Source organism: Trachymyrmex cornetzi, unplaced genomic scaffold (assembly GCF_001594075.2).
Source record: "Trachymyrmex cornetzi isolate Tcor2-1 unplaced genomic scaffold, Tcor1.1 scaffold358, whole genome shotgun sequence".
In the NCBI taxonomy this organism is placed as follows: domain Eukaryota; kingdom Metazoa; phylum Arthropoda; class Insecta; order Hymenoptera; family Formicidae; genus Trachymyrmex; species Trachymyrmex cornetzi.
Genome location: NW_017298300.1, coordinates 140,549 through 168,321, shown reverse-complemented (window position 1 = coordinate 168,321; position 27,773 = coordinate 140,549). Strand labels below are relative to the sequence as shown.

At 40.1% G+C, this 27,773-nt stretch overlaps 4 protein-coding genes across 8 annotated transcripts; 2 read left to right on the top strand and 2 right to left on the bottom strand.

The window, feature by feature from the left end:
• Positions 1 to 250: 250 nt before the first annotated feature.
• Positions 251 to 1,456, top strand: LOC108763369 (gametocyte-specific factor 1-like). Its single transcript, XM_018510899.1, has 4 exons — positions 251 to 490; positions 652 to 780; positions 852 to 978; positions 1,124 to 1,456. The coding sequence occupies exons 1-4, from the start codon at positions 425 to 427 to the stop codon at positions 1,204 to 1,206; spliced, it is 405 nt and encodes a 134-aa protein (XP_018366401.1). The 5' UTR covers positions 251 to 424; the 3' UTR covers positions 1,207 to 1,456.
• Positions 1,457 to 2,995: 1,539 nt separating this feature from the next.
• Ube4B (Ubiquitination factor E4B) lies at positions 2,996 to 9,483 on the bottom strand. The gene is made up of 8 exons (XM_018510995.1): positions 9,419 to 9,483; positions 7,855 to 8,142; positions 7,288 to 7,713; positions 5,837 to 7,200; positions 5,606 to 5,756; positions 4,789 to 5,475; positions 4,389 to 4,710; positions 2,996 to 4,051 (listed from the first exon to the last, which is right to left on the bottom strand). The coding sequence occupies exons 1-8, from the start codon at positions 9,440 to 9,442 to the stop codon at positions 3,987 to 3,989; spliced, it is 3,327 nt and encodes a 1,108-aa protein (XP_018366497.1). The 5' UTR covers positions 9,443 to 9,483; the 3' UTR covers positions 2,996 to 3,986.
• Positions 9,484 to 11,881: 2,398 nt separating this feature from the next.
• Positions 11,882 to 15,809, top strand: LOC108763406 (cytidine deaminase). The gene is made up of 2 exons (XM_018510996.1): positions 11,882 to 12,159; positions 15,055 to 15,809. Exons 1-2 carry the CDS (start codon positions 12,123 to 12,125, stop codon positions 15,465 to 15,467), a joined length of 450 nt encoding a protein of 149 aa, XP_018366498.1. The 5' UTR covers positions 11,882 to 12,122; the 3' UTR covers positions 15,468 to 15,809.
• Tor (serine/threonine-protein kinase Tor) lies at positions 12,763 to 25,076 on the bottom strand. 5 transcript variants are annotated; one of them, XM_018510993.1, is made up of 8 exons: positions 24,733 to 25,076; positions 18,354 to 24,636; positions 18,123 to 18,265; positions 17,898 to 18,038; positions 16,995 to 17,619; positions 16,560 to 16,764; positions 16,301 to 16,355; positions 12,763 to 12,929 (listed from the first exon to the last, which is right to left on the bottom strand). In XM_018510993.1, exons 2-7 carry the CDS (start codon positions 24,601 to 24,603, stop codon positions 16,340 to 16,342), a joined length of 7,380 nt encoding a protein of 2,459 aa, XP_018366495.1. In that variant the 5' UTR covers positions 24,604 to 24,636; positions 24,733 to 25,076; the 3' UTR covers positions 12,763 to 12,929; positions 16,301 to 16,339. The 5 variants fall into 5 exon arrangements, with proteins under 5 accessions (XP_018366495.1, XP_018366494.1, XP_018366493.1 ...); XM_018510992.1 differs by lacking the exon at positions 12,763 to 12,929 and adding an exon at positions 15,431 to 15,509; XM_018510991.1 differs by lacking the exon at positions 12,763 to 12,929 and having other exon boundaries at positions 16,154 to 16,355.
• Between the last annotated feature and the right edge of the window lie 2,697 nt (positions 25,077 to 27,773).

The following is a 27,773-nucleotide window of genomic DNA, read 5'->3' as shown; positions in this document are numbered from 1 at the left end:
TGTCGATTGAGTTTGAACAAAATTGTAAATGGAAAGCGACGTGTGTCGATTTGTGTCAAGTGTGTCGACTGTGTCTCCTAAAAGGAAAGCAGCCATAATTACAGACGGATCGCGCAGTCCATTCTCTATACTCTATGGCCCGTATATTCAGAACGCGCTTACAATGATGTTAGCGCGGCGCTAACATACTATACTTTACGTCACGTATATTATAGAATTTCAGAGATAAAAGCGCGTTCTGAATACGGGCCTATGTCTTTGATTGATACCTAGGACTCTACTGATCCCTACTGCGCATCCACAGAAATGGCTTAGCCAAGGGCCAAGGGCTGCGTTCCACTTAACGCTCGCAATGCTCGCGAGCATCGTTTGTCCTTGTTTAACATTTGATAAACGACAAGGATGAAATGATTCCACGAGCGTTATGAGCGTTAAGTGGAACACAGCCCTTGTCGGTGCGTTTTTCCCGGGTTTTCCGCCACGGCATCAGGCATGTATGTACTATTGTACTCCAAACTCCAGTGACTCCAAATCGGGACAAGTCTGATTGTTGAGACGTTGATTCGTACGCTTTTAATAACGGATCAAACAACTTGGATAATTTATATTTATTATATTTTTTCACCTTTATTTATTTACACATTATATTAGCCGATTGTTGTGACTGTACGACATCAGAAGATGAATAGCAATAACGACGAAGTTCTTCACTGCCCTTACAACAACCATCATCGTATAGCCAGTTCGAAATTTCAGCGACACCTTGTAAAATGTGAAAAGGTGACTATATAATTTTATGTACTATGATCCATTTTGAGAAATATATAAACGAATGTGAAATTTTCGTATAGAATTTCCCTCCCGATTACAAGGTTATCTGCCCATACAATGCAACTCATCGTTTGAATAAAAGTGAGATTGAAGAACACATTAATACATGTCCTATGAGAAGGACTGTCGAAGGAAGTTATATTCAGTGTAAGTGTTCACCAAATTTCTCTGAAGCTCTCTGAGGAAATTTTTAGCATTTATTATAAGGCTGCCTGCATGTTTATATATACACGAGAATCTTTTCAATTTAGACAAACTGCTGATAGCTATGATATAATTCAATTTTATGTAGCGCCAACAATTCCTGGGATGATAAGAGCAGAACAAAACGATTCTACAAGTCAAATTTATTATAATAGCTACTGTGGAAGTTAAGAAGAAATATAAGAATGAAAAAGTCCTGTAAGCTCCATAATAATAATTAAATTCATGAATCAGAAGAAAAATATGAAACTATTTGTTAGGACGTCAGTCAACACAAGTTGCAACAATAATGTCTAGTTACAATATATCTAGCTTGAATTTTTCGGTAACAAATCACAGACAGAATCTAGATTATACAAATAGAATATGATTATACAAATGGAGTGATTGCATAGAAAAAAGAAAAAATTTAAAAAAAAAACGAAAACTTAATGACTTTTTTTTGTATTTCTCAAGATAAGAAAATGATAGAAATATAATTTTTTTTTATTAATAAATCATAGGTTTTTTAATGTTTCGCTCAAATGCTTTTATTTCACATAAATTTTGTTTATTTTTATACTTTACATCGATCCTAGTATTTACAGGTATTATTTGAAGTGAATTTTCCATGAATAAAGACATTGCCTAGTGCATATGTATACGTATGCATATGTATATACATACATATATATACATACACACATACACAAATATGTATATACATACATATATATATATATATATATACATACACATACCCAAATATATACATATAAAAAACAATATCAAATTTCATGATTAGACTATTTTTGAATCTATATATACAAATAGCATGTATGGGGGGGGGGGGGTATCTTAATATATTATTAAATACTTCAATTGTATATGTGTATATGTGTGTGTGTATGTATGTGTATCTCCATCTTTAATTATTTCACAAAACAATTGTACCAAAAAGACCGCTATCTAATGTAGTTCTGAACAGGATTGTCAGATGTAGGCGACATACTGCTTAATATCGCCTACAAGGCAATTATTGAGCGACTTGCAATAGATCTTTTTCTTTTATTGAATTTCCTGAATTTCTTGCATAATTTAATTTTTCTTTTCTCTAACGAAAGGATGATCAACCGTGCAAACAAGTTCGATTAAAACAAACAAGCCTACTGCAAAATTTGCAAATCACTTAAAAGATGACTTGTCGCCTCATCTGGTAATCCTAGTTATGAATTCTACCAAAGTTTCTAAATTTTATGTCAAGTCTTTTGTCTTCCTATATAGATACGTTGCACAAAAGTATGACAAATGATACATAGCTTTTATCATTGAATAATTACCTTTTTTATACTTCTTTAGAAATTTAGGACTAATAATGATTTTTATACTGTGATCATGTAGTATCAAACTTTTGTATGTGCAGCATATTCAAATCATGATCCATAATACTATGATGTATATAAATTTATATTTACATTTAATGACAGAACGTGTTCTAATGTCATCATAATGTTATCAGTGTGTGGAATTATTAAAGTAAAAATATGATAATCGTCAAAATAAATGTGACACTGGATAAATGCAATTATTACTTTTGAAAAGTAAGATTATGAATCAATTATGAGTCAAGATGCATATTAAATATTCAATCAGTAAATAGCTTAGAATTTAATGCAGCACAATTCAAACTACATTCTTTAAATATTGTAATTTCTTTGGAATGTTACATACATATATGTATATATATGTGTGTGTGTGTGTGTGTGTGTGTACACACACACACGCGCGCGCGCGCGCGCACATATGTATATATATTTATTGCACAAAATAAGCAAATAAATAATGATTAATGAATGATAAAGAAATAATTTGATAGAGAAAAGATAAATGTATATACTTACATTTAATCACACACATACATATATGCATTATTTTGTTAATAAAAATTAATAAATGGAAATGTCCTTTGTGCATATATGTATATAATAAAGTTATGATAAGACAGTTAAGTCACATAAAAAATAAAAATGCTCGAATCTTACTATATTCAAAGTAAAATAACATTCATATTAAAAACAAAGTGTGTAACTCAAAATGTTGCAAACTAGTACATATACATGATGTAGCATTTATCTGTAAAAAAAACATTTTATCTTCTTTACAAAATAAAGCCAAAAAATAACATCTGAATTATATATAGATAGAGCGTGATGTGTTTTTGCATCTTTAGCAAAAGAATGCAAAGTAATCCACGAATTTGACTATTGTAAACAATTTCCATACTTTCAACTATCGTCCTGAGGATTGACAAATAATTATACATTACAATTTTATATATAACACCTTTAAATAGTACTGCTGAAATCATTGAATTATAAATCTTATGCACATGTAGATTTCTTGTCAATAATAATTTTATTTGTAAATGTCGAGTTCGTGGAAGTATATAGTAGTCATTAATATTACTAGTTTTATACTATTTAACATTATATCTTTGCGGGATATGCTTCAAACTTACCCGCTGCCACATACATCGAAAGACGTAAAAAGTAATGTTGCTTATTTATGAATAATGTGATTTTGAATACTGACATGTAGCCAGTAATTATTTACAACTTTCTAAAGTATGTTTGGAGCAATATATTGGCAGTTTGCTAGCTGCAGTCTGAGTTAATGTTTTATTGTATAAAAACTGTAAATTTATTGAGCGCAATTGTTGCACAATAGCGAGATCATTGCACTATATTCCTCAAACTGCACTGGATCGATGCATTTGCCTGATAGAATGTATCGTGCAATATTGACAATTATGTTAGCAATTATGTTGTATGCTAATCTCTCCCTCCCTCTCCCTACCTCCCTCCCCCTCCCCTCCCCTCACTCTCTCGCTCGCTCTCTCGCTCTTTTTTTGAATGCTAAATTTTTTTACTCCTATATTTTTACTTGCAGAATTCTCATCACATTAGCACCGTTTATATATTCGTCGATCTTTTTTTTTGTTGTTTCCATACAGATATCCTTTCTTTCAAGTCGAGCACTGCAACAATAATAATCATCAGTTTAATGCATTTTAATAAAATTTTTATACATTTTTGTAAAATTATATATGTGGATATATGAATAATACAATCTTTCGGTAATTCTTATATTTTGAAGTTAAAATGTAAAAAGATATTAATTCCACAATATAAAAAATATTTTAAATAAAAAACTGCATAATTGGTTGTGGTACATGCATCACATATTTGCAGAATGTATTCTATATAAAAATATGTTGCTACGAAACCCTGTTATTATTTGTTAGACGTATTTAAGCCAAGAAAAACTTCATTTTACCGTATACTAATAAAAGAAAATGTAAACGGTGCACTTACTTGGTGTCAGCATGTCTTCGCTAAGTGGCTGCCGACTGAAAGGATCCGTGGCACTATTGAGTAAATGTCTAATGATAACTGCCTTGTCCATAACAATACCAGATGGTAGTCTGACTGGATCCTCCATAAGAGTATCCATCAATGGATCTCGGAATTCCTCAGGAGCGTCGCCGTAGTCTGCATCACGCGCGCGATTATCTCTCGCGATTATCGCCGCACGTTCCGCGAGCGCTATAAATCTCTCAATTTCCGTGGTAGTTTTGATCGCATATTTGTGTAGCCTGCTTACAGCGTCCGTGAATAATTCCTTACAGAACGAACGCTGGAAAAAAAAAACAATTTTTTGTATTAATCTATATATTTAATGAGATGTATGAATGATGAATGGAAAGACACTAACTTCGTCACTGGCTAAAGCGGCCGCAAAATTATCACAGTCAAGATGCAAATATATATCAACCAATTGGCTAAGTAACGTCCTTGGTTGCCACCCGTATTTTTGCTGTGTTCTCACTCTCAGATTTTTGCACTTAGGTCCGCACAATTGTTGCAAATTGAAATTTAGCATGGCACACAATCGCCCGACTAATTCCGGTCGTAGGAACGGTTCCTTAATATCGACCGTCAGATAGTGGAACATGGCAACTGTTTCCTTGGCTAGTGTAAGATAAGACTTGGCTTGTCTCTCGTCTGCTGCCAGCTGCCTTGTCCTCGATTGCTGTTGCTCTTGGGGGAGTGCACTCCACGCGGTAGTGTCCGACATGAGTTCCTGCACCTCGTGTATACGCTTCAGAGATTCCAAACTCTCGTCAAGTAGAAAGGTAGTGTCGTTCATCAACATGTTGATAAACTTGACAAATTGCTTGCCATTATTGCTTTCATTGACGATAGACGCTCGATGTACCGGACTATCCCACATTGATTTCAAGATTAGACTTATATGATAACGTATTGAAAACTTGTCGTAAAACTCGGAACTAGAGCCAGTGGTTTCAACGTCGGTGTAAAACTTCATGAGATACGACGCCAAAAGTGTCTTGGATATAGGATGCGCCATGACTTTCTCATGGAGAATCTCCGTTCTTCCCTGCAGAAGATTATAGTTGTTGACGCGCGCACACGCACACACCCACACCCACACCCACACCCACACACACACACACACACAGTAATGAAGTAATATAATTTAACAATAAGTATTTTCCTAACAAATTTACCTGAGGGCTAGGATTTATCACAAAGAGGACCTCGATGATTTTTGCGATTAGATACGGATTTCGTATACAATGCGGTGTACACACGACGACCAGTAGCCATGTGATAAGCGGATTATCCATATTACCACTTACCACTACTCCAGGACAGAATCTACACGCGGAGTTATAATTATTAATAAGCGTATCATTGTATAATTATAATACTTAATAATATATATAACGAGAACTTACTGGAGCGTAAACACCAAGAATTCCGCTATATCCTCCACGTACCATTCCGGTAATGCGGTAAACTTGCATGTGACTTCCTGAGGAAGTGGAAGTTTAGGGAGAGGGTTACCTGGGGCAGTCTGTGTCAGAAGACTCAACAAAACCTCGGCCACGGATATATAAAAGTGTAAGCATCTTCTTAAAAAGACAGGATCTATCAGACCTGCGTCCGCGCACGATTTAAATTTATTTAATTGCTCCGATTGCTGCTTCCATTGTTTAATCAAATCTCTATTATGTTCAGCGAAGGGGCTATCCTTCCATTGGGGTTCCGTGGCTTGCAATTCGTTGAGCATATTTTTTAAGTCGCGTAACGCTCGCAATTTTCTTTGATACTTTTGCAATGCCGGTAGTAACGCGATGTGATGGCAATGCAACGTCAAGAACCAGCACTGAGTCGGAAATTTCGATTCCGTCCACTTATGCGTCTTCTCCAGATGCTTTTGCCATTCCGCGACTTCCTGCGAGGTAAGTTTCAGTCTTGTGTCGTTCTTTACATCAACAAAGCTGGAGGGATGAAACGGATACAGAGGGTCTACGGTGTCCAGTTTGATTTTTACAGAGAGCATTTGCAAGACCGACAATAGATTCAACATAAATCCATCTCCGGCCAGAGAAAACTCCTCAGTCTGTATTTGCGCGCGTTTCTCATTATGACGCAACAACGCGGCCAAGTACGTTAAAGTAGCATCGCGGCAATTGCTGTTTGCAAGTATTGCGTAAAACATCTTGTGCAACGAAGTTCTGGTACTTTCCAACTCTTGCTGCAAGGATAAATTCACCGATTTGTCCGTGACGTGATTTCCGCTGAAAAACTTGTCAGCCACTTTCGGTTGTTCCTCGGCAAATACCGATACTGAGAGAAACGGCCCCAAAAACGAAGTTCTCGTAAGTTCTCTGCCGGCGGCTGACGTCATAATGTCGGGCAAGAATTGCACTTGATTTGTAATTAGACGGCATATCGGACGTATTTTGCCGCCTGGACCGCAGCGAATTTCTATCAGTTCCTCTAGCGCCTCGATCGGTCTTCTGTGTGTATTGCCAACCAAGCTCGCCTGTTGCATTGATAGATACAGGCCTTGCAAGACCGGGGTGAATATCTTATTGAACGTGCTTGAATTCGTGTGTGTCTTAGCTACGAGCTCGTGAAGGTATCCTCGAGGTAAACTTTGTGACAGTATCGGGTAGAGAAGATAAGTGGTACACATAGGAATAACCGAAGCTTCACAAATGCCAACCAATCCTTGTAGAACGAGGCTGGAGTACTGAACACATTGCGTTTTCAATACCGTCAGTACATTGGAAAGAGGAGGTATGCTGGATCGCTAAAACATGTGCCTAAGCGTCAGTCAAAGAGAAATCAATAGGTTTAATAAAATCTCATCCAGTTTTTAAAATATGTATACCTATACCTTTGGATGATTTCTTTCCTCTATTGCGATTCTTGAATAGCAGTTTAACAAGTAAGTTAAACTTCTGGGTTGCGACGATTTGCTGCCTATGGGTAATGGCATAGTCGGTAATTGGTAAGACGGAAGAGCCATGACAGGACTTAGCAGAGGACTCGCTTGGTTATTCGGACTGTCCTGTCGATCGGATGACATATCTATCGTGATATCGTTCAAAAGATCTTCCCCTTTCGAGAACATACACAAAATCTCCATCAAGGCCTGATTAATAATTTCACTAAAATCTAGCTGTTTCTGTTTCAGCGTGTACGCTGCTGTTTGTGGTAAGAATATAGTTCCTTCAACGGAGCTTTTCCACGATATGCGCAAGACGCGTGATATGACAACATGTATGTGATCTGTTGTAACTTCTATGCTAGAGCTTGTCGTCTAAAATACAACAGAGACAAATATAGATCAAAATAATGAATAATCTATTTTCATTACATTAGAAGAAGAAAAAAAAACAGATTCTTTTTGTTGTTTATTAATACATGTACGGTTGTTTTATTAAGTAAAGTAAATACTTACACGCGATCGTGGTATCGAATCTTTCCTATCAGATTCGTCAACTTCCATGCTTTCAATTCCCGAATTATCCAATTCGGTAATATTACATTGTTTATCGTTGCTCTCTTCTACTTCCATTGGTATCTCAGTACGCTGTAATTGTTGTTGAATAGACGGAGATATTGATCCTGGGAATGCTTTTGATAGCTCCGAAGTACTCGGGGAAGTCGGAGCAATAGCATTAGACGAACTGGCAGTTGCATTATTATTGTTGAAGCCTTCTAGTCGGGCTAATCGCCTTCTTCTCATCTACAGCAAAAGTGAGACAAAGGAGTTGTGTTGTGAGCTCTGTTTAGTGAGGACTACTCTGTCAAAGGTTGCTTAAAAGAGACTGAAATGTTTTTGTTACTCATAAGCTATTTTTATCTATTGGTTTACCACAGCTCGCGACAATAAAGAGAACAGAAGCTACAAAGTCCACATTATATTTTAAGCGATGTAATAATATAGATAGAAATGTCATTTCTTCGATACTATACTCTGTAAACCTCTTCAACGAGAGGTTTATCATTCTTTGCGTATAGGAGGTAGTATAGTAAACAAAGTGGAGATGTATCCTGTACTGTACAGATACCTATTACATAGACACGGCATACTTGGGCCCAGATTTAGAAAATTAAGCGGGTGAAATAATCTCAAAATCCTTACTTTGCCTTCTATGCGCAAAGAATGATAAGTCTCTTGTTGAATAGAGACTTATATTATTATTCCGAGATATGAATCTCAAAGAATGAAATGGAAAGTCATGTAATATATATATTTGTTGAGAAATCACAATTTCATTACTCGCATAAATTTCTGCAGCCAAAATATCTTGCTAGAAACAAAGCAGACAAAGCAGTTAAGTATACGAAAGGAAATAATATGGAATAGAGAGGATAGGTGGATAGGAAGCAAACAGAACTCTATCGTCGCGATTACGAAAATAGAGGAATCATCAAGTAGTAAACAATTGTTCCTGCAAAGCGTCTGGAATGTTTGGATCATTTAAATATTAGAATAACCACGTTGACAAATGTCGCGTCAAGTTTTCTTTAAATTAAAGCGCAAGTTTAATTTACATAGCGTCCATTATATAAGTAGTTGATTTGCAAGCGTGTGAGTCGCTTCGTTTTATACGTGGCGGGTTGACAAAGAAAACAATATATAACCCAACAAGGAAAAATGCAATTTCCTTAGCAATTTTCAAGTCTCTCTCTCGAAATCGCGCGCGCAAACAATGGACTTGTCCTTCATGACTCGTCTAAAAATTAAAGAAAAAGTACATGTGAATTCATGATTTTTCGAGGGAAGAGAAGTGGATGGAAAAGATGAGAAAAGTGCTGCACGGTACGGCACGGACACGAGAGCGTGGGTCTCGCTTGACAAGAAATCGCGGATAAGTATGCGCGGGAAATACACACACACACACAACAAACAACGCTCGGAGCAGAGGGAATATTGGGCGAGAGAAGAAAGGATCACTGGATGAGGAGGAAGATAGGCGAGGCAAGGGGGGAGGAAGCACACGCTTTCCTTTACTCACTTCTTCCTGGCTGAGCTCGCTCATGGCGATCGCTCTTTATCCCCTCGATCTCGATAATCCGCCCGCTCTGTAATCTGCTTCCCGTCCGGTCCGGTCCGGATCCGGAACTGGCTCGGATGGTGTCGGTGATCTACACTACTACGGCGGCCACGCGCCTCTTCCTCGCTGTCGCGTTCAGCGTTCACGCAAAGGGGAGTAGGTATCGTGCTCGACGGCGTGTTGTGGCCACTCGTGGCCGAGATACGTCAATGTCAGAGATCTGGACAGTCACTCCACATCTGTTTGCGTTTGGACGTGGATGCAGTGCTCTCGCGTCGAGTCTCGAGTCACGGCCTGAATCGGCCCGAGTCGGTCTGTCTCTACGAAGAGTCAGAACAGGTCCGCCGTCTGAGGTTTTGAATCTTGAGGTCCGCGAGTCGATCTGACCTGACAATGCGAGCAGACAATGAGTCGGTCGGTGATGGGACTGATGGGACTGATGGACTGACGGCTGACGGATTGGTCACTTCGTTCTGGCTCTGCCGTGTCGTGATGCCGTGAATGCCGTGATGCCGTCTACGGTGTCTACGTGATGCGTCGTCTCTCTCGACAGTCTCGACTCTCCTCTGCTCTCCTCGACCAGTCTCGACCAGTCTCGTTGAAAACAGCTGAGCAACCGACGCGTCGACACGCCGTGACACGCGCTCTCTACTTCCTTCCGTCCTTCTCACTTCTCTTCTTCGCCGTTCGCTTCGCGCTCTCTCACCTCTCCCTCCTTCTCTCTCTCTCTCTGTCGCATCTATCAGTGAGTGGGAGTGGGAGTATACCCCAAGTCCATTCTAGACGATCTATAATTCAGGACAAGGATCGAATAATTTGACATGTGACAAGCCTACCTTATGTGCGAGAGATATAAATCCATTTTCGACGACTTACACAATTCGGCAGAGATGCAGATATTATGTGTATACATATATGTATATATATATATATATATATATATAATATAGGTCAGCGCGATGAGCGCGAAATTTGTCTTATTTCATTTATAATTTAATTGTGAGAATAATAAATCTGTGATGATGAAGGGTACGGTCAACGCGATGCTGCAAACGCTTTAAAGCGTTTTTTAATTGGTCAATTTGTAAAATTCTTTCTTCTAATTGGCCCATCAAATACTTGAAAGCATTTCTAGCGAGACTTTGACCACAGCCCAAGATTTATTATACGTTATTAGATACGATATTTGATAAAAATTTCCAACACTTACTGATGTGTTCGTTACCTCTTTTTTTCTTCGTTGACAACGGCGAACTGAATTTTCCCGCGCGCGCATCGATAAATCTACTTCGATTATCGACTCGCTCACCTTATTTTTAAATGCGCAACTGCATGCTAGAGACTGCATGCGACTGCAGTATCAAGTATCAACGAATCAAGAGAAACGCAATCGATAAATGATATTTAAACGTGACATTTATTAATATTACCGAATATTATGTCGACATATATAACATGAAACATAATATCAACATGAAAAAGTGAGTAAAATTATAATTTGCCATTAAGAATTAACTACAGGTGCCATTTTCCTGGTACACTTGCGCGCACGTTACATTTTTCTACGAACGTCTGAATTAATTTACACGCACATGTCGGAACACATGTTTAGCTAAATATTTTTTTCGCTTTCCTTCTTTTTTCTTCACATTGAAGAAAAAGAAAAAGAGAGAAAATATAAACTGTACAAGAAGTGTGTTTAGCTGAGAAAAAAATAGGCCCTTTGTGCAATTTTACTGCAAACTTTCTTCAAAGAAAAACAGGATCGAGCTTTACCCATATTAATTGTTAATTAACCCATAAGCGTCTAAATTTATTTCAATTGTTATAGAGCATCGACAGTCCTGTGTATACATAATACGTACGAGTACATATACATGTTCCAGCTGCGATATATATGTCTATATAAATTGCGCTACCAACCCTAACCCGCAGTAAACGAGAATGGAGATTAAAATAGATAGAAATTTTATCTATCCGAATACGTGTTTTAAATAAAAGCGAAAACTTTTTTTCGATTCAACTGGATTCAATTGAATTGAAAAACTGCATTTCCTATTCGGAATTCTGAATTGAGCAGTATTCATGATGCACAGAAAAAGCTGATATTTCGAATGCGAATTTCTGAAAATCTGAATCCTGCATTTCAATCCATTCTCGATTACAAGGAATTAAGTACACTGGATTGATCTCAACTGTCTGGTCTTTTTAGCTTTACACTTTAGTTCCAGAGTGAATTAAAAGAAAGATGAGCTAACTGTGCAACAAGTTGAGAGCACTAAGGACACAGCTGGTCTCACAGGATTTGAAAGTTAGCCGCTAGCGTTCGAACCGGCGCGAGGTGAGGTGAGGTGAGGTTAGATTAGGGTAGGTTAGATGGGACAATTGAGCGGTGCTGAATCAGCAGCTGTACGAGTAAACGGAGTAAAGGCAATAAACGCATGTCGCCGACGTCGCCGTTTGTCGTCACCGCCAGTCGCCCGAGTCGCCGGTGGCTGCGAGGGATCAGTCGTCCAACTCACAAGTTGTCGGACGGTTGTAAAAGACGTAGGAGCGAAAAAACCATCAATCTCCTTCATTCTTACACAATCGTTCTGCCACAATCTTCATTGCGTCTCCCGCAGCAACCTTCATTATTAGCATCCTGGAACGGCACCCTGGCGAAATGGGCATCTGGGAAATAATCGATTTCGCATCGCTCGGTAAAGACTCGCTTTCGCAATAAAGTCAAATCAAATAAAGTACGCTAAAGTGCGTTCCCCAAAAGTCTCTTGTTACCTCTCGCGATATCGATTCTCGCTTCTGTTTTCACTCCCATATGTTGAAAATCACGTATGCTCGCGCTCCGGGGACAGTTGTGAAAAGGTGTAAATTCGAAAATTCACTGCGAGCACCGGAAATCTATATGTAATAATATCAGTTAAGTTTGCATTACGTGCACTATATAGACTTTAGCATCGGCCGCGGCTGAGCGAATTTCGAATTAACACATAGCCCAAAAACTATACCATATATCCCATACAGAATCGAATGTGATTTGTTTAATATTGCTATAATTTATGTAATTTATGCAACAATTGTTTCCATTGTACGTACATATACATGTAAATTACATCGACGAAGGAGACATAAAAGATCAGGCATTTCGACATTTTTTTATATGTATATTGCAATAGTCGAACGTGTCAAGTGTAAAGACATTAATGATATTTACAAGTTTGAAAATTTTAAAAATTGAAAAGACATTGCAAAATTAAATATATTCAACTTCTTAAATTAATTAAATATCTTTTAACTTATTATTATCTCATAGTATTGTGTTTTCGCTACAGTCTAAGAATCGTTGGCTTTAATAAATATCGAAAAATCGTTCGGGATAGTCCCTGGGAGATAAGTGATGGATAATCAGTCTGTGATGTTAGTTTGATAATAAAAGTCCCCTGATAACGAAACTGCGCCGTGTACTCCCAGACTGTCAAAGAAACAAGTTTACAATTTCCCCCCCCCCCCCGTAATATTATTTAATTAATAATTGCACAACTTATTTCATACATGTCGTAAATATTGAGACTCTATCTCACGTTCAAATATTAACGGGAATATCGTTATATAAAGATACACACTTTTTTCTTCACGGAAAGTCATACCACCAACAATTATTTATGTTTTATGTGATCAAATCTATTACAGTTCAATTCGAGTTATGAGGTTACAAGTATTCGTACAAAAATGCATTTTCAACAAATTGAAGACACGGTGAATCGTTTAAATAGGCCATGTGTTTTTTCTTATATTTAATATTTAAAACTCTGTTAAAAATTGTTCTTATTTGTTTAAAATTGTTTTCAGAATGCATACGAAACGTTGGTTTTCTCGATATCGTATTAAATTCTGCGAGATTTCGCGCGCAAAGGTAGCGACCAATCAAATCGAACGAGACGCGTAGCGCGGGATAATTAATTATAATTGCAGTGATGGCTGAAATTATATTATTTGAGTAAAATTTCAAAACCTTTTCGAGAAGAATAGGTATAACAAAATTAATTAAAAAAATAAAAAACTGTTATATACATATATGATTACATATAGTTTCAATTTATTTCGTGGTATCTGTAAATAAATATTATAGATATAAGATGTCCCAAAACTGATGATAAATAATTTCAAGACAGATTCTTTGTAATATTTTAAAACGAAAAGTCTAATACGAAAATGGAGGCTATAATTATAATAGTTTTCAAATAGGAATAGTTTAAAAATTATGAATGACGGGGCTAGAATTTTGCGTGCTCAGAATTGGCAAGATGGCAGTGTGAAAATGTTGAATTTTGTTATTGTCAAAGACATAAAGTTCGAGGAAGCACCTTCACATTGAGCATTTTGCCATTCTTGGGCATGCAAAATTCTAGCCTCGTCATTCGTAATTTTTAAACTCTTCCTATTTAAAAAAAAAAAAAAAAAAAAAAAAAAAAACTATTACAGCCTCGACATTTTTATACTAGACTTTTCATCTTAAAATATTACAAAGAATCTATCTACAAAATATTTATCATCAGTTTTGCAACATTATATATATAATATATAGGGTGTCTCATTTTTAAGGATCCACTAAATATCTCAGGAACCCTGCGTCAAACGAGAAATATTTCAGATAAAAGTTTTTTGCTTCGAGTAGGATATAATACAGTTATAATACCATTGGTTTAACCTTGGATGACGTTGTCGAGATCAGGGTAAGATAACTTTGAATAAATTATTTTGTCATTAAGTACTTTTTGAATTATAAAGCTTGAAAGTTACAGTACCTTTGGCATTAGCATTACCCAAGGTGCGTATACGTAAAAATGAATTTTTAGTGCAAAATTGAAAAGAGATACAATCTCCAGTAGCCTTGAGCTTGACAAATGTTATCCAGGTCATGATTCCGAACAACATTTAAGAGGTTTCGTCGGTCGGACACCTTGGGTAATGTTTTCTAATGCCGACGGTACTGTAACTTTCAAGCCTTATAACTCAAAAAGTATTTAATGAAAAAATAGTTTATTATACTGTTCTAAAAAGCTCTTGAGGTAAGCTATAAGAATATGAAATGAAAAATCGGGGTTCCGTTTAAAAAATTCAAAGTGACTTTGCTCTGACCTCGATGCCAACTTAAGGACAAACCAATGGTACTATCTTATGTCCTCCTTGAAGTAAAAAACTTTCGTTTGAAACATTTTTCGATTTAACACAGTGTTTCGGAGATATTTGAGTGAATCCTTTGAAATGGAACATCTTCTGTGTGTGTGTATGTGTGTGTGTGTGTGTGTGTGTGTGTGTGCGCGCGTACATATCATATATCATAATGTGTAAGTATGATATATGATAAACAATTAAATAACAAATTGATAAACACGTATCTAAATTACATATATGTTACAAAGTTACATTTTACGCTTGGAAATGTTTATTGCATATTATTAAATTGAGTTATTTTTAATTATACGTTTATATACAATTCCCTACTTCACACGATTCACACCTACTATTAAGGATAATCCACAGATTTCTTACATGTCAAAAAACCGATGCCGGCTGATGGATGTACCATTTTGCAGACGGAGAAATTCAGGAGCTGATAAAGGAGAGCGCGGCGGTGCGTGAGAATGCGTACTCGCCATACAGTAAGTTCAAGGTCGGTGCCGCGGTACGATGCGTCGACGGTAGCATCTCACGGGGCTGTAACGTGGAGAATGCGTCCTATCCGGCGGGCGTGTGCGCCGAGGTCACGGCAATCGCGCGGGCTGTGTCGGAGGGGAAGCGAAAGTTCACGGCGTTAGCCGTGGTAGCTGATCAGGAAAACACTTCGTTTACCACGCCATGCGGAGTGTGCAGGCAGTTCATGTCCGAGTTTGGCGAAAACATGCCCATCTACTTGACGAGATCCGATATGAAGAAAGTTCTACGGACTAAGGTGCACGAACTGTTGCCGCTCTCACCCTTTCGCACAAATGATACGGAGATTTCATAATTTATCCTCGTTGTTGAAAGCGATGTTCAAACAACACGGAGGCTACAATGGAAGGCGTTGAATTTTTCTATGTATGTACTTATCCAGAGTATTTATCCAAAACCGAACATTTGTAAATCTTGTTACATACATATGATTCGGCATATCAACATGAGACTTTATTTCAATGAAATTAAGATCGACGATGCACAAGTATTATTTACACTGATGTGATATATGTATATGAGTAATGGAGTAGCTATTGTGTAAAGTAACCACGAGTTAATAGATAATGTGTGATGTGTAACACACACACACACACACACACACACACACGCGCGCACGCGCACACACACACACACACACACACACACACGCGCGCACGCGCACACACACACACACACACACACACACACGCGCGCACGCGCACACACACACACACACACACACACACACGCGCGCACGCGCACACACACACACACACACACACACACACGCGCGCACGCGCACACACACACACACACACACACACACACGCGCGCACGCGCACACACACACACACACACACACACACACGCGCGCACGCGCACACACACACACACACACACACACACACGCGCGCACGCGCACACACACACACACACACACACACACACGCGCGCACGCGCACACACACACACACACACACACACACACACACACACACACACACACACACACACGCGCGCACGCACGCACGCACGCGCACGCGCGCGCGCGCGCACACACACGATACGAGACTATCATAAAATCTTGAATATGATTAATAATTTCGTAAAAGTTATAAATGCAAAAGCAGGCGATTGCACACTTACGAGGATTCATCTTTAATGAGTAAAGTCCATCCTCATCGTTTACCAAAACGGACACCTGTAATGGTATACAACAATGAGATCGATGCTCATATTTTTTAATATAATTTATATACCATCGTTTCTTGTAATATCAGAACAAATATTAAGTAAGTTGTTGATATATCTATATATATAATATGAAAAAAGATATATAGATTGTAAATGATAAAAATAAATAGGTAACGTGCCCGAAATTTTCTAGTTATAAATTATTACGTACCATCCAATATAACATTGGCAAAGATTTTCATTATTTGTAGCTTGCTGGATCAACAGATCGACTTGTTGTCGCACACTGAGAGTTTCTTCATGCGAAAAGTCACGCCCTGTTAATTTGTCTCTGACTCTCGTTATGATCGTCAAGGCTTTCTTGTTCAATGCTTCCGGTTGATTATTATCAGCTACGGACATTGCAAAAGCGCAGGCTGTAGATGTCACGATAATAAAGTTAAGTGATTTTTTTTATATAAATTATTTTTTAACTTTAAGTTTTTTAAATTTTTTATTACGTTTGATGAATTTTTATTAATATCTTTATATATAATACACACACGCGCGCGCGTGTGTATATATATATGTAAAACTATATATAAAAACAATTAATTTACAAGCAAGGTGACGATGTCAAGTTGAAATGACTTAATAATGCAATTACCTCCATTTTCAATGCTACACGGCACACCCTTCTTTGGTAATGTAGCGGTAAGAGAATCGAGCATATCGCCGTGTTCCTGACTGCTGCTGGCACTCATGCCTTGAGCGTCCGATCGTTTGCCCTTGGGCACGGTATTGTCCATTAATCTCCAATTAAGGAGAGGGTCATAAACAAATGCCTCCAGGACCGCCATTAGACTATCCTTGTTTCGATGTAGCACGGACATCACGGACTCGCAAGTCCTTCTATACGTTCCCTCGATTCCGGTCACCTCCATCGCATTGATCAACATTCGCGTCAAACGGAACGGTATCTTCTCCGGGAACTTTTCACGTGTCATCGCCACCTCGAAGCAATCTCCGAAGTCGATGTGCAATATCTTACCACTGAGACGGTCGAGCATCAAGTTAGACGGATGACGATCACCAAGACCGAGTATGTATCCCACCATAGACATCACAGCCAGAGAGCGTGTATAGTTCGTTCTACGATCAAACCATACTTCGCTCGACGGTGATTTCAGCCACAAAAGTCGCGCTAGGTCGTCGCCGTGGGTATGCTCGAGTGCGTGCTCAAACACTTCAACTTTTTGCATGAGTATGAGATGATCATAGTCAGGTGCCATCTAAAAAAGAAAAAAAAAACATAAAATAATATTATAAGAAGGCAACGTACGGCTCCAAGAGCGATCAACTCGTAATAAACGGTTCGACCTGATGCCTTTTATACGAGGTTAATTTGAAAATTGTAAGTGAAGGAATATACGAGGTGAATAACTCATTTTGGAAATCTACATCGTATTAATTTAAATATAAGAAAACAGAAAATTTACATTTTCATATATTTTACAATGTACTATACTAGACAAATTTCTTAATATAAAAATTTATAAAGACCCCTCACTCGTAACATTATCCTGTGCTCGATATTCAATAATATTTTCTTCTTCTCTCTGTAGTCCCTAATAAGCGTATGAAGCGTATCACAATGCGGTACCCAACCGATAAGACCACTGTTCGTGGATAATGGAATCACAGCGTATCTCTAAACATAAAGTCACAATATTATTCACATATTTCTTTAACAATTATAATATTATAAATGCGTAAAATGCCGAAACTCTCTTACTTGAATAGTAAGGTTTCTTCGGAAAGTATCTGGATCATGTAACAAGAGAGTGTTCACTAAACCAAATAACTGCATTACCCTTTCATCTTGTCTCAGATCCTCATGACCTTTCAATAGAAACATATAATCCTTACCGTTACTGCCTACAAAATACATAGGTATTAAAGCAAATCAATATTATCAGCATGTTTTTTATATCGAAATATTTACTTTTAAAAAATAATAACTAACCTTTAATGCACAACTTTCTCGGTCTCTGTTTGCTAGTTATCACCTGCATAGAGCTATGAATGCTTGCTATTCTCACGATAGGTTGGCCAGGGCTATAGCTTCCCGGAACAGCCAATTCCAAATCTCTGCAAATGAGCAATTTCGGACTGACATATTGTAATTCCAAACTGGTTAGTTGTGGCAATTGTCGGGATATTCTCCGGAATACGTGATAATACAAATCCCAAGCTTGATTCAAATCTCTCACGTTCCGAGATGTTTTATATCTGTTACACCATTCCTGTGCTTCTATTAAATCCCTTCCGTAAGCTTGATTGAAGGACGTCTCTTTTAGAGTTTGCGGCCCTCTTTCGAGCATGGCGTGTAAAGGTTCTAGAGTGTCAAACATGCCTCTAACGTTCCTCTCCCCAAAATATAATCTACTAGCCTCTTCTAAGCCCTCGTGCCACAGTTCGTGCCATAAAATCGCAACTCTGATGAGCTCATCGCTCGCCATCATGGCTTGCTGGACCAATGTCGGACTATGCTCACACATACTCTTCAGGATTTTGTTAGCTGCGGTCTTCCTCGCGTGGCTAGCGCTCTTTGAAGCCACTGTTAACGGATAAACCAAAGCCTGAGGATGCGTTTTTCCTATATCTATAAGAAGATGATGTATGCATCGACCGACTAGCGCTCTAGGAGTGTCGATTCTGGCTATGAGTTGTGGAATCACTTGCAGCCAAGTATTTATCTCTATTAATCTTATGCCTTCGACCACAGCGTCATACACCTCTGGCCACTGACCGTAATCGAACCAGAGTGTTAGCAGACGGAGGGTGTCTTGCAGGGAGTTACCATCCGACAAGTTGATGGACCTGAAAAATCCCTCCACAGCTGGGACAGTAAATTGAGATATATATTGTGAGCTGGAGAGATTATTGCGCGCTCCGTTGCCCGATGCAGCCTCCGTAGGAGCAGTATCACTACCTTGCTGATGCTTGTAAAACAAAACGGTCTCGTAATTGGTGTAAGCGAAGGCATGCCAAGCTTTATACCATGTGGGATCATGCTCCGTCGCTGCGGCATAATAAGATAATACCGCGGGAATAGAATGTTCGTTTATACCCTGCAAGGACTCCAGCCACTCGCCGAGCTTAAGGTAACACCTGGCGAGCAATCTCTTTTTGCTTTCATACTGCTTCTCGTCCTCTTGATTAATTATTGCCGCTGTTGTCGGCTGCAAGTAGGTCTGCACAAATCGCTGCAGCTGATTGTAAGCCTCCTCGCGTTTATTCGCAACCCACAAGTGCTTGCAATAAGCGAAGGTCACCTGGGGATGAGTGGTCGGCAGCGGCTGATCTGGAATCAGGGATGGATCTGCGCCCATCAGCATCACCAACGTTTTGTGACACAGCATCAAACTACCGCTCTTCCGGCAGAGACTGGCATATTTAAGCCACGTGTACATGTCGTCGTGGGGTGAGACTACCAGCGTGTGTACCTGTATGATCTTCTGCCAGTCTTCAACAATCTTTTGACCACCCTGAAGCCTCTCCCACCACATGGCCTTGATGGCCGCTCTACGTTCGGGCACCAGCTTAAACTGGATCACTTCTTCTAACTCGGCCAATTTTTGCACTTCCACCATGGCGTTGTACGCCCGTTGATAGCTCTCACCAGCCATGGCAGTCAGTTCAGTGTCTAACAGATCCCTGGCACTATCGATAAACTGATGCGCGACGTTGTACTGTTCATCGTGGATCGCCAGTACCGCTCTGTAAAACGCTCCGTCTTGGGTATCCTTCGGTATCAACGAAACGTACTTCTGCATACTTTCCCATTGACCCAAACCCCACGCTGCAGCTGCCGCCATTCTCGACATTCTTTGCTTGGTATCGTCGGTCTGATTCGTCCATTGTTTTGTAGCAACCTCATGCAATTGTCCCCATTCTCCGAGAGCCTCCATACAACGCATCTCTCCCAAAGTAGACTCCACATCTGCGGAATCGCTCTCCAGACGTTCCTGATATAGCTGCAACGCTTTATCCCAGTTGTGAAGCTTCTCGTACCAACGTATCTGGACCTTGAGATCTTGCTGGTTGTGATTCATTACATATTCCAACAGACCTTCGGCCGCCTCTTTCTGTTGAAGTTTGTTATTGATGGAAATCAGGGACTCGAACACGCTGCTGTTCCTGCTCTTGTGGAATTCGTCCTCCTTGTAATGTAACGCCTTGGCATACGCACGACAATGCATCGCCGTATCACCGAGAATCTTATTGTCTAATGGCAGAGGACCCTTGTCAATGTGCTCCATGAATTCAGCCAAGTTCAGAATTGTCTGTGTCACTTCGGTGGGCAGATCGGGGACCATCAACGCCTGATGCAGAGTCTGTATCAGTTCCGTCCGGTAGTTTTCCGCGAGTTCGGTCCAGCACGAGACGAAAGCCGCGTTGAACAGATCGCGCGGTAACACAGCGTAGGTTTGCGCCAGCGCCCAGCAAGATCTCAGGGCCGGGGACGGGGATTCTTTGAGCAGACCGATGGAGAAGCATCGCAGCCATTCGAGCCAATCGTCCTTGGATACCCGTCGCGTCGCTGTCCATGCCTTCTGCAAATTCGAAGCCGATACGTTCAGTTTCTTAATCGTTTCCGAAGGCGTTAAGGAGAATTCGCGATTCTTATTGCGCGAGTGCCGCATTCTCATCAGTAAGAAATCTTCGCCGTCTGCCGCGGTCGAGTCTGTGAGTATCTTGTCTACTAGAACGTCGTATCGTGAATTGACTATCTTGTGCTTCGTCATAACTTTCTGGACTAACACGATGAAAATCTGATATTTCTTGCCCAACTGCATCACGACAGCGCAAAGTGTGTCCATGGCCGTGCTCCTTAATTCTGGACACTGGTCCAACGTACGTACCAGAGTGTGAACGATTCGCGACGCGAAATCTGTGAAATCCAACGTATCCGCGAGGAGATCGACCGTTTCGAGAGCAACTTTATTCACGGCTATCGGGCAGTCATTTGCGTAAAACAGTTTAACAATCGGTGGAAGTACGAGGTGCAGATAATTGTCCAGATTGTTCCCGAATGTCTGTAGAGCCAGTAGCAGCTTCACCGTCACCGCGCGATCTTTGCTGCTGTCGTGGGTTAGTACTCGGAGTATCGGCGGCATCAGCTGTGGCAGGTAGATCTTGAATTCCGCGCCTAGGGCCATCGCGATCTGCTCGACCAAAAGAATCAACGTGCTCTGTAACGGGCTATTCACAGTCCAGAATTCCTTGATCAAGATGAATATGTCGTCCAAATAGTTGCGTATATGTTGCTTCACGATGGCGATGAGAACGGCCAACTGTTGGAATAGGAATTCTCGGAAATTCATGTCCGCCGTGTGCACGACGTTCAGAAAGCTCGGCATGACCTGAGAGATGTACGGTACGCATTTTATCCCAAGACTCTTAAATATGAAGGTCACCGCTTGCACCACCATGGTGTGATGCTGAGACAAGGTCGGCTCGCGAATAATTCGCATAAGCGTCGTAATGGCAATCGCTGGATAAAATTCTTCCAATGTGGACGGTGACATGTTCACCAGCATTTCACTGGTTGTCAAATCCTGAGTGTTCTCCACGTCGTTCTTGGTGTCTGCCATTGATGTGAGCGTGTCCAACTGGCAGTCAATCTGTCCGATATTCATTTTGTGTTTATAAGGGTCCAATGCACCCAACTGTCCGAGCACTCTAATGGCCTCTCTCCTGATGATCGGCTGTTGTTCGGTTTTGAGAAAATTAATAAGAACGTCCAGCAAGGTCGGATATTGTATGTACGGTTTCACCACGTGACCTGTGCTACCAACTAATTGGCCAAACACCCACAACGCTACTCCTCTTTTCTCAGGCGAACTGGCATCTACCAACATTTCCAGTAATATCGACGAAAGCTCGGACATCCACTGTTGCATCTCGGCACCGTTGACCTCCGCCAAATCACCAATTGCGCGCAGAACGGCTAGCACAACGCCGGGATTGGGATCGGATTCCTTTAATTTTGGGACAAGAACTTTCAAAATTGGCTCCATGTACGGTCGAACGAGTCTCGGCGCAGTCACTACCAGGTGATCCAACATTCGAGCGGCTTGTTCCTTGTTACGACCCATACCTGAATGCTCCAATTCCGTCAGAAATTGCACTAGAGTCTTCCTCAACGATGGCATAACGTAAGCAGGATTCAGTGTGCTGAGTCGGCCAACAGTACGAACCGCTAGTTCTCTTATTTCAAACATCTCGTCGTTCATGGCAATAAACAGCGCAGACAAATTCTCCGCTTGTGCTAATTGAACGTCAAAGGAATCGTCCAATGACGCCAATACCCACAGACGAACGTCGGGATCTGTGTCGGTTATTCCTACTACCAGCAATTTACCCAGAACAGTCGAGACAGTAGTGGTTACCGTAGGACCGGACTGGTTCAGTGTTAATCTCAATAACCTAGAGCACGTCTTGACAGCTTCCAATCGGACCTCCGCTTGTTCCGACGTTAAAAAGTGATCCGCGCATCTCTTGACGAACTGCAACAACGGATTATTGTCAAAGTTAAAGGTACCTAGGGTCTTCAATGCGAGTACCGTCGACGAAACGTCGTCCCCTGCCGAACTAGGACTAGTCGCCGTCCACGGTGCACCGGGATGTCTCAAAGGCTTTTGCATTAAAACCTGTGACAGCATTCGCAAGAGACCTTGAGATATATCCACCTGCAGAGACGGAATGCTGTGCGCCAGCTCTCTGAGGGCCGTGGTCAATATTGGGCTCAATCCGGTTTGAAACATGGGCTCCAGCAAGTCCCTCACATCAGAGGCTATGACCTGTTTGACCGCGTGGCTGAGCAGGGTAATGCAAACAAACACCGCCGGCTCTAGGGAAGTACGCTTCTTGCTCGGGGTTTCCTTAGATGGCAGCAAACTTTTGATCACTTCCATGATTTTCGGCAGGTACGGATTTATCGCATCCTCCACTGCCACGGCTATAAAGCCGATCGATGTGAAAGCGGCGTAGCGATCTTTCTCACGACTGCGTAGGATTAGTAAAAGGTATGCCAAAGACTCTTTCAAATAATCCCTTATAAACTTTTCCTTGTTAAATGCAGCGAGCCTCGGCAATAGCATCATGAGAGCGTGTTGAATATGCGGATTCCTCGATATCTTTTGATTCATAACATCATTATAAATATCATCCAACCTATCCTGCATCAAGCATCTGCAAACGGTCGACTCGTGCGCTGGATACAATGTGTGCTGAGACGAAGTCGCGTTCTGAGTACAATACCCGGCCCATTTCGATCCTATCGTTGTCCTCAAGCATGGCATTAAGGAAAGTATATCATTTTCATTTTGCGTAGAACCATTTAATCTCTCCATTAGAGCCTCGTAGTTCCTTTCCCACTGGACATTGCTGCATCTTAGCAGTTCGTTCAGCACTAATAGCGAGCCATGTATCCTGTCGTCCCTATTAATGCCCTTCTCTTTCGAATGAACCTCCTCGAATCCATCGATTACTTCGTCATAGCACTGTTTGTACCATTGTGACTTGTGCATTTGCTTTACAGTTTCCCTTTGAGCAGTAACTACCAGGGCCGCTCTCAGAGCTTCTACCGCACCTTCCCGTATAGCTGGCTTAGGATCGTGTATAGCGTTGAATATCAACTCAAAAAACGGCGTGACTTGTTGAAAAAAGTATGTTGGCACAGAGACAGCGAGTTCTCTTAGTACGAGTACGGCGGCATGTTTCCGACCCTCGTGTCTGTCCGTACCAAGCCACTCGAAGGCACGTTTTACCTCAAACTCGACATACTCGGCTGTATAAGTACCAGAAACTAGCGCCAACTTCCCGACAGTCTTCGCAGCTAATTGCATGACGCCTACGTCGTTGGAAGGTATCAAATTTCTAAGATAGTTGGCAAATCGTACCGTTCGTGTATTAAAATTACCTACGTCCGCTCCTATAAGGCAAACTATGGCTAATATACCACCTTTCTTCTCGTTAATATCGGAGGCGGATACCATTTCGAATATGTGATGATTGAATTCATCCATAAAAGCTGTGATCTCCTCCTGTGACGCCTCCCGCAGTTCCCGCTTGACGTACAGGCACAGATCGCGTGCCGCTTTGTTGCGGGCTTCCTCATTTCTCGACTTGAGCCGCTGGACAAACTGCTGCATCAGTGTACTTGACATTGTTTTAGCATTGGATGTATAAATCAGAGTGTAAAACATAACAGTCTAGATTCCATTCTATGATTTGACGCTCTAAAAAAAATAATTTTTATTATTTCGCATCACCTGTGTAACTACATGATACTGTACAATAAAATTGATACAATATTATATTACGTTTGCACCTACTTGACTATAATATACGGATTCCTTTTCGCGACGCAGCATTGTTGCTAGCAATACTTGCATTTATGCGATGAAAACAACGTCGAGTCCTCATTTATACAAATGCAATTCAATATATGCATATATTTTGTATATACATATATATACGTGATGACATATCTGATCTTCGGTATTCTCCGTCCACATTATCATGTTTCTTACTTGTCATCCATTAACGAACAATCAGTTTGCCGGATGGTTCGTTGCTTTGTTGCGTAACTCGTACGTCGTTCTTGTCACGTCCCGCGACAAAAATATTAAGAAAACAAATATCTCTTCCAAACGCGCGAAAATTATAACCTTACGAGCGAAGAATCGAAGATGCAGTCGATGCAGCCCGATAGAATTGGCGCTACTGTCGTAAAGTCGTAAAGGTAAGGCCCTGCGCACAATAGAGGACAAGAATTAGATATTAAGATTTCAACCTATCAGAAACCGTGTATTCCGATGTAATCAGTTTCTGATAAGTTAAAATCTTAATATCTAATTCCCGTTCCTCTATTGTGCTCAGGCCCTAAGAACTCATAGGCACGTCATACCCATTTGACGCGCCCGTCGCGTCACGCGTCACTAACGAAAGAACTAGATTGTAGTGACTTCTGTCACTGTCGCGTTCGGTTCGACGTCTTTAGGGCCTTTCCACACAAACTTGCATAGCCGCGTAAACATATGCATAAAGAAAATCACCCAAACGTAGTTTACGTTTGTCTTTACGACTGAAATGTGATTGGATAATTTTCTTTAGGCATATGATTATGCGGCTCTGCAAGTTTGTGTGGAATGGCCCTTAAGTCTATCGCACATGAAATGCATAATGCTGGATTCACCCTGCATTCGATATGCGTCGTACGACGCAAATCGGATGCAGGGTGAATCCAGGCATAACAGAGCATAAGCATAACATAAAGCTGCTGGACCAATGAGCACCTACCATAATGTCGCCATATTGATTTACACAAGATGCTCATTGGTTTAACGGCCCAATGTTATGCTTATACTCTGTTATGCATTTCATGTGTGAAGCCCTTAAGCTATTAGCTATAAAGTTATGGCTATGCCCTGCGCACAATAGAAGGAATAAGGAATTAGAAATAAAGATTAAATGATTTTAACCTATCAGAAATCGGATACATCGGAATACACGGTTTTTGATAGGTTGAAATCGTTTATTCTTTATTTCTAATTCCTAATTCCTTCTATTGTGCGCAGGGTCTTATTGTAGAAGGTCCATTATATAAAGACGCACGTAAAATGTGATTGGATAATTTTCGTTATGCATATATTTATGCGGCTATGCAACTTGTGTGGATATACCCTTAAAGCCGCAGCACAGACTCTTGCACATAACGCATAATGCATAGTGCATAAGGGAATCAACCAATCGAAATTCTTCTTTTCCATGCAATGGAAGGAAAAGGAAGATTCTGATTAGTTGATTCGCTTATGCACAATGCGTTATGCGTTATGCAAAAGTCTGTGCTGCGGCCTTTATGGCCAGGCTAGCATGAGAGCATTCTTCGTATTCCTGCTGCTTAAGATGTCTGCATAACATAAAAAGTTCGTCTTTACGGATTTTTCGACGTCTTGTGTCTTATCCTTTATGCGCTGGATGGCACCCAGTTGGACACGGCTCAATTGGACACGAGCCACTCACAGCGCTTGAGACTACAAAGCTCCTAAGCACCGGTCGCTGTGATTGGTGGTGTCCAATCGAGCCGTGGTCAATCGGGATCACCCCGGAAACAGAGAACTTCGATTGGTTTAAGGGGAAACTATTGGAGCCGTCTAGTATTATCACCGACGAGATATTAAGGGCAGCCGCAGACAAAATTTCTAAATATATTTATAAATAAATTTATAAATTGATCAATCACAGACCGGTATTCATAGTCGCTTCTTATTTTAAGACCGTCTTAAATAATATCCTAAATCGCTAATGCAGCCCTCTGATGGGTTCATGACATTTTAAGACTGTACTTAAGACGGTTGTAAATATAAGATCTGGCTATGAATACCGGTCTAAAATCGCCCGTACGCTACTGCCAGTACATCCATTTTTAGTTTGGGAACTACGTAACCACAGACATTTTTTTTGACACTATTGATAAAATCGTAACGTCGAAAGTAGAGTTCGTGCCTGTATTAAATCCTGTGTTCCAAAATTTACTGCCTGCAGTACTGAAAATCTGTAGTGCACGTGACGTAAACTATAGGTTTTCAGTACTGGCAGACATGTAAGTGTACGGGCAATTTCAACGGCAACAAAAAAAAGGCCGGCATGGTCTCTCTTAGATCTCTCTCTGCTGACAATTAAAATTAAAAAAACGTAAAAATTTAATAGTGTCTAATCATAAATATTACAAGTCCATGGGCATGCACATCATGCAATTAAAGTAAAAGCATTAAGTATTTTCATTATGTATTTAAATAGAATGGATGAAAAATGTCGGACAATCATAGACAAACCGAGGAGAAGGTGGCCAAACTTTGATTAGAGTCTTTAGCAGTCTTTGATGATTTAGATTCCCGCGCGCGCGCGTATCGCTACACGTCTTTGATCTTGGAATGCGAGAATAATCGATGATAAAAGAATTACTTATCGTAAAAATATCTATTGCCGCTCTACTTTTATTGTACATTAAAGTTTGTTAATCTCTCAATGTTACACGCGATGTGGGAAATGTTCGGAATTGATTACCAATCTAAATAAGATTTACCGAAATAAAAATAAAGACTATGTATCCGTTGGCGAATAATGTATGGACTACTTATATAAAGCACAATTATAATATATTTCACAAATTGTTTAAACATTCATACATAATTATACGAATTTTCGCATATGACGAAAAGGCGATTGAATGAAAAATTAGAGGGGTAGGAGTATATTATAAAAAGAATGTATTTCAAAGACAAAATAAAAAAAACGTTGGGATATCGAAGAACGACCGTAAATTATAGTACCAAAATTAATGGCCAATATAACGCCACAATAGCAAAAGTTT